Source organism: Barbus barbus (assembly GCF_936440315.1).
Source record: "Barbus barbus genome assembly, chromosome: 1".
Classification (NCBI taxonomy): Eukaryota; Metazoa; Chordata; class Actinopteri; order Cypriniformes; family Cyprinidae; genus Barbus; species Barbus barbus.
Window position 1 is genome coordinate 34,125,254 of NC_136729.1, and position 7,404 is coordinate 34,132,657.

Sequence of the window (7,404 nt, forward strand, 5' to 3'; positions counted from 1 at the left end):
ATATGGACAGAGATGCCGGCACATTTTGAGCAAAAGAAGCAGCAGCCTTTGATCTTGGAAGGTCTATTGCCCTCTGCATTTCAAAGCAGAGACAAAGTACAGTTAACACACACACTAATACTCCCAAACACACACACATACACACACATGTACAGCGGAGCTCAGTAGAACCCCACAGCACTGAGTGTCCTTGGACGGATGACTGACTGACAAACCAAGGCTTAGGTCAACGAATGGAGCCCTCGACTGCACTGTAAAAAATTTACCGTAAAATTTACAGTAACTTACTGGCAACAATTAGCCAGTAAGTTACTGTGAATACTTTTTACAGTAAAGGTACTGTACTTCCATTTACAGTATTTTATGTATTCACTGTAAAATCAAAAACAATTAAATACTGTGATTTTAGTTGTATTTACAGTAACTTACTGGCTAATTGTTGCCAGTAAGTTACTGTGAATACGTTTTACAGTAAGGGCACTGTACTTACATTTACAGTATTTTGTGTATTCACTGTAAAATAAAAAACAATTAAAAACTGTGATTTTAGTTGTATTTACAGTATTGATTGTTTTACTGTAGAATAAAAAAATATACTGTGATTTCAATTGCATTTACATACAAAATTGTATTGTATTTTATGTATTGTATGCAATACAGTACTATAAACAGTAGATAACAGTTAATCACTGTAAATTCAGTTTCTCACTGTACAATTTAAATACTGTATCACTCTGATTTAATATTAGCCATCATTAAAAGAATCACCCATATTCTAAAACATTGCAATCAACTGCAGACAATAAGAAAAATGTTAACAGTTATTTATTTAAAAACATTTGGTGAACAGGAATGACAAAACAGGTACAACATAAAGGGATAATGGACATTGGACAACATGCTATTATACCATCCAAAGTTAACGCACATTCTATGTTTGTAATGCGGCCACAACGCCCAGCGGAGTGTGTTAACTTTGGATAGTCTAATGGCGTGAAGTCTATTATCCCGCTTATTCTACTGTTGCTAAATTTAATTTACGACTGAAGAAATTTTTTACAAAACTAGGCTATTTCATTAAAAGTTTTGTAAAGTCACAGAGCAAACTGTTACTAGTTCATTCACTAGTTCCACATGACTGGTTGCTATGACGGAACAATAATGCAAATTGATACAATACGGTCAAACAATTGAACTACTTTGAAGCCGTGCAAATAACTGATTATTACCACATTCTAAAGAGCAATAAATAACACTATGGTAATATTGAAATAAAATAAAACATTGAACATTAAAAAATAAAATATTTAACATTTGCATGAACATTTAAAACAGAAAGGAAAATAAACTTCCCCTGCCACTTGACAAAGGTCTATGGCCTCTTGCATGCCCTGACCTTGGAGACCTAGAATCGTAGTTGGAGCCCTGAAATTAAAGAAGAAAACATTAGATCGGCTGAATGGTTTCGAAAACGGTAAAACTCAACTGTTTAACTCTGGGGGAGTTGTAAAATGAGCCTATTTCCAAAAAAAGTGGAGTGTTCTTTTAACAAATACAACTTTTTATTTAAATAATGTAGGCTACTAGTAAATGGTGAAATTAACATTTAGAAAGATTAATAAATGCTGTAGAAGTGTAGTTTATTAATAGTTAATGTTAACTAATGTAGTTAACTAGAGTTTAATAAATGGAACCATATTGTAAAGTGTTACCAATTTGTTATACACCGATTCAGACGTCTCGTGAGTTCAGTGTTGGACAGATCAGTTGTTTTAACCATTCATTAAATGTAATCGGTTCAAAGGAGTCATTAGTTCGAGAATCGGACGTGTCATTAGCGGACTATGGCACGCGTTTTATTATCCCGGGAGTTTAGGACATTGTACAACATTTTTGTCAACACAGGAAACATTTCATCACTGGATAGTTTTGTTTGTTTATTGAAAGTGTTTTTATTTCAGCTGATGCGGAACAATTTTCAGAGTACATAAGGCAACGTTTTTTTTTAGCACAATTCACACCTAGCGGTAATTCAGGGAAAAAAAAAAAAAAAATCTCTGAATGCTCGACATGAACTTCGGTCTTTTACCATCGTGTCAATTCTCAATTGATTTTGATTAATATGCCTGAGGGAGCGAGAGCGAGCAAGACAGTTTGAAGACGGTGAGAGTGCGCGCAAGGCCAGGGCTCTCTCTCTCTCTGCTCGTTCTATCAGTAACATGCGCCCTGTCACAAGTGCAGCAGTCATCTACATCACCCCGTTCAAATGGCTTTAGCAGGACAAAAATTCGCTTTGGCGGCTGAGAGAAATGGAGGGAGAGTTATTCATTTTCTTTTAACACTATTTTTTTTTTTTTTAAATGAATAACGAAACGCAATGTGGCAGGCAGCCGGTGTTGATCCTGTGACGATTCGGTATCGGTTCAGTAATAGACCATAACCGATTATAATGTACTGACGCTTTCTGACGTCATTTAACGCGGTAGCATACAATGGCAGAGGGAGGCGAGTGCGAGTAATTAAAGATGCTCCAACTACTTTTAAAGCCTACATCTGGGCACATTTCGGCTTTTATTAGATTAGATTCAACTTTATTGTCATTGCACAAGTAAGGTACAGGGCAACGAAATGCAGTTTCATAAAAAAGTTCATAAAAACCTGCTTACCAGGTTTTTATGAACAACCTGGTAAGCACGACCTGCAGAAGACGCGCTGTGTGCGCTCATGTCACGCACAAATAGAATATGCAGGAGGTAATACCACTAACTTGATAAACCACATTAGCCGTTTGCACCACGAGCTGTTAACATCTGGCAGAGTCTGACTGCTTTTAGAGATGCACGGATGAGCTCCAACGCCGAATCCGTAGCCAAAAATAAATCATCCACCCACCCCAATAATTTTCTCTGACTTAAGTATCCACACCCGATGGTCAAATTACAATTATTCTGTGTTGTTATGCGTGATTATAAATGGATGATCGTCACCTTCAACAGCGGACTCGGCGATGGTTGATGCGCGCATCTTTAATGGTAACATAATACACTGATTAATGAGCGCTGCTTTTAAATGAACATTTCTTTAAAACAAAATTTATATGACAGATTTTCCTTTTCTTAATGGCACAAGCTTTACTCCCAACTGGAATGTCACTGTTTGAACAGGCGAGCACACACATCACTTTTGAAGAAAAATGTTAAATTGAGAATGCGGTGCATCGCAATGCATTGTGATATCGGATTGAACTGAATCGATGACATGATAATCGTAATCGAATCGAACCGTGAGACCTGTGTCGGTTCACACCCCTAATTTTAAAGGGAGAAGATGATTTTGAACAGCTTTTCAATTGTCAATTTGCTTTTACACTGCAATCAAACTATTTAAGATAAAAAATACCTCTGAACAAACTCCAGTGTTGTGCTGGCTTCCACCTGATACTCTAGGTTGAATACATAGTAACAGGCGAAGAGAGCGGCCAAGGCAGTGGTGAAGTCCGCCATGTGAGCACCAGGTGGGATTACGACCCTCCCCTCGATCGACAGCATCCATTTTTTTGCAGTCAGGATTGTCTCTCCTTAGTAAAGACAATAGTCATCACAAAAAATATATTTCATAGCAATACATTCTATAAAAGATTTTCTCCACATAAATTATTATAAAAACAGGGCAGGGAGCATACATATCTTCGAAGCAGTGCATTAAAGGATTAGTTCACCTCAAAATGAAAATTTCCTAATAATTTACTCACCCCAATGCCATCCAAGATATCCATGTCTTTCTTTCCTCAGTGGAAGAGAAATTACATTTTTGTAGGAAAACATTTCTGGATTTTTCTTCGAATAATGGACTTCAATTGTAACCAACGTTTTGAAGTCCAAATAAATGCAGTTTCAAAGGTCTTTGAAGTGCTTCAACGGGCTGTGCGGGATCCCATTTGAGGATTAGGGTCTTATCTAGTGAACCGATCGGTCATTTTCTAAAAAAATATATAATTTATATACTTTATAAAATTTTTAAATATAAAATATTACTTAATTTATATACTATGTCAAAGTATATAAATTATATATATTTTTTTAGAAAATGACAGATCGTTTCACTAGATAAGACCCTAATCCTCAGATGGGATCTGGGAAACTGCATTTATTTGGACTTCAAAACGTTGGTTACAATTGAAGTCCATTATTCGAAGAAAAATCCAGAAATGTTTTCCTACAAAAATGTAATTTCTCTTCCACTGAGGAAAGAAAGACATGGATATCTTGGATGGCATTGGGGTGAGTAAATTATTAGGAAATTTTCATTTTGAGGTGAACTAATCCTTTAAGCAGCAGTAACTGGTTTGGTGATAGAAAAAGAATGTGTGATACAGGCATAGCAAGCAATCTGAAATAGCAATCACGACATTATAGGTGGCTACTAAAGATGAGAGATTACTTCACATAACTTAAGTTTTTGAAGTGACTGTGCTGTTCCTGACTGGTGCAGAGGCAGAGAATGACACGACACACATTCACTAGTGTTCCAGAAACGTTGCTTTGCTTGTGCCCTATACATTCAAAGGATTCGTTAACATTGAATGTGAAACTTACCGAGCATGATGATCCTTGGAGTGATTGGGAGAGACAGCTGGGCCTCTGCGTCTGTGGGAGTGGTAGTCTCCTATGACAGCAAAGATAAGAGTTACTTGAAACAAGGTAGACGGTATATTATCTCTAGGATAGAAAAAGCTTTTTGAAATTTGTTGATAAGGAAGCAATGAGCCTTTTTTTTGTGTGTAAAATGTTTCACTCTAATCAGGGAAAATGATTCTTCCGCAATAAATGTGACAATTAATTGTTGAAAACTCCAAATAAAATATTTAAATAATTAAGGAACTTACATCAGCAATGAGAAAAAGTGGCTCTCTCATTGCATCAACAGTGACTTTTATCAACTGTCTGCAGTCATCCGGAGCTGGCCTCTCACCCTACTGCTCTTCTAAGAGTCAGCCTGACTTTGTTCCATGGCACCTCAAAACTGTTCACCCATGCAGAGATGGGACTGATAGATGATATGGGGCATGTGCTGGAAGAGGCAACTGACAGTGGCTCAGACGATGAAGGGCTCAGCTGGGGATTGGAAGGACCTGCATTACACACGTATGAGTGAAAGCACAGAATAGTCAGGTAAAAATAAGGTTTGACCCTAAAAAAAAAAAATCTAACAAAAGGTTTCTTAGTGGTTTACAAAAGTATCAGATGTAACGTTACTTGAACTAAAACTTTTTAAAAAAATCAAAATGGTGGCCGTCAGGTCCTTATAGGTGGGTCAATATAGGGTTAAACCAACAAAATGTAATGCAGTAGCAGCTAATTGAAGCTGTGGTGAAATTACAGTGCTTGCACGCGTAATTCATTTTGATGGCAAGCTAACTGTTATACTCCTAGCTCTAGCTGTAACTTATACATGTGGCTTTTGACACTGAAGTTTTTTTTTTTTTTTTGCTCCTAGTAAGTTAGTGATGGTAAATTTACTTACTGATTTTCTGGAAGTCCCGATAAACAGTTGGTGAAGGATCCGCGATTGCAAGATGGAAACTCCGGCAGAGGCCACGGGTGGGAAAAATACATTAACGTTAAAGGCTGTGTAAACGTCTCCGTCGGAGCTTTCACGGAAACGTTTTCGCTGAATTCCTCTCAGGCAAAAAGTGAAAGATATCAACACGAAGACGAAAACAAAATAAATACAACCACAAGACAAAGCCGTGTGTAAAGAAACGTAAATCTGAGAATTAACGGACCTTTTCTGTCACTGACGACGAGTCAGAAATTCAAGTGCTGCTTCTTTCGCGCTTTTTTCCCACAGATTCTAGAACTGTTTAGACTGGGTAAACCCCGCCCACTCTGCCGGCGCTTTGATTTCGCCCTGCAGCTCAGAAACAGCTCTGGAAACTTGCGCGTTTATCTCTCCTGCTTCCGAAGAAAAAAAATATATAACACTGATTTTTGTAAAATAAAAATCCCATGGTACGTATTTATGAGTTAACCAGACATCCCCAATTTTGGCAAGTAATGCACATGACATAGCCTACCCAAAATAAAAGTCATTCTGAATAGACACAAAACCTTAGAAAGCTTGAGAGTTTTGGCTCAAGTTCAAAACTCAAAATTAATCAGATGTTATTAATATTGAGATATATAAGCTCAAAAATAAAAACAACAATATTTATTAAATGTATAAAAATATTAATATTTTAATATTAATATACATAATTATGTGAATATACTATTGCAACTTATAACCAATGGTCATGCTTCATTTCAAATCTGAGGATGATATCTAAAAAAACTATGCGTTTATGAAGGCTATATTGTTATGTCAGGGGAGACTTTGGAGAAGTTTAAGATAAGGCTTATCAAATATGTTATTGCCCTGTTAACACCCATTTACACCCAAACACCCATTTACAGTCACAAAACAAACAAACAAAAAATATTATTGAAATCTTATGTGAATTCTTTAAAAAATATATTGTATGGAATAGAAAGCTCCTGCAGCAGGTGCATCAGAGTACAAGTATATATACAAGTTATATGACACATTTTAATTTATTAATATTACACTTTTACCTAAAGCTCACCATAGAGTATTTATATCATATTCCGGTAATTAATTCTGAAAAACAATAATCTGGGCCTGTCCATGTGAAAGGGGTACAAAGAAAGATATGATAAAAAAGGAAAATTACAGTAGTTTACTTTACTATTTACAGTACTATAGTGGCTAAATTGTGATTTTTTTACAGTAATGCTTGGACTACTGTGATTTCAACTGTAATGCTTGGACTACTGTGATTTTTACGGTCCTACTGTAAACTTTTCAATATTCTACTGTAAAAATCTTATACAGTAATGTTACTGTGAAATCTACAGTAAATAACTGTAGATTTCACAGCCATTTTTTACAGTGTGGGCTTACACACATACACACACACACATACAAAGACGCTCACAGCACTGTCATCTATACTTGTCACAAAAAGAGCCTCCCTACTGCCAATAATAAGACTTGCTTTATCAAATTAATGTGTCTCTCTCATCTTTTTTTCTACTGAAAGAATGAGAGATTCAAAAGGAAACCGAGGGAGTATGTAGCGCAGGGCAAAGGGAGCGAGAGAGAGGAAGGCGATAAGGCTTCTCCTCCCAGGGCTCTGGCAGTGGGGCGACAGTGGAAGCAGGGACTGCTGGGGGAATGAAGGGATGCATGGGAGATATTTAATAAGGAAGAATACGATGAAGGAGAGAGACATGTATTATTCATCCCCACTCTCATCCGCTGAGTTTGCGCAAATCAAATAGAAGCTCTCTTTGTTTGAGAGATCAAGACTGGCTGTTTGACTTGTATAGAATTTATTAAATT

The 7,404-nt window shown here is 36.6% G+C and overlaps 1 protein-coding gene across 2 annotated transcripts; it reads right to left on the reverse strand.

Annotated features, from left to right (window-relative positions):
* Nucleotides 1–809: 809 nt before the first annotated feature.
* LOC306868746 (uncharacterized protein) lies at nt 810–5,855 on the reverse strand. Of its 2 annotated transcripts, XM_079415072.1 has the most exons (5): nt 5,524–5,855; nt 4,886–5,131; nt 4,596–4,665; nt 3,400–3,577; nt 810–1,425 (listed from the first exon to the last, which is right to left on the reverse strand). In XM_079415072.1, exons 2-5 carry the CDS (start codon nt 4,913–4,915, stop codon nt 1,308–1,310), a joined length of 396 nt encoding a protein of 131 aa, XP_079271198.1. In that variant the 5' UTR covers nt 4,916–5,131; nt 5,524–5,855; the 3' UTR covers nt 810–1,307. The 2 variants fall into 2 exon arrangements, with proteins under 2 accessions (XP_079271198.1, XP_079271199.1); XM_079415073.1 differs by having other exon boundaries at nt 4,886–5,848.
* Nucleotides 5,856–7,404: the final 1,549 nt, after the last annotated feature.

Bases quoted from the DNA above. Each gene is read 5' to 3' on its own strand.
- LOC306868746 (XM_079415072.1), bottom strand. From the start codon at position 4,915: ATGAGAGAGCCACTTTTTCTCATTGCTGAT. The intron at 4,666-4,885 runs GTAAGTTCCTTA...TTGCTGTCATAG, and splicing joins CACTTTTTCTCATTGCTGAT to GAGACTACCACTCCCACAGA. The intron at 1,426-3,399 runs GTATTTTTTATC...CTTTAATTTCAG, and splicing joins ACACTGGAGTTTGTTCAGAG to GGCTCCAACTACGATTCTAG.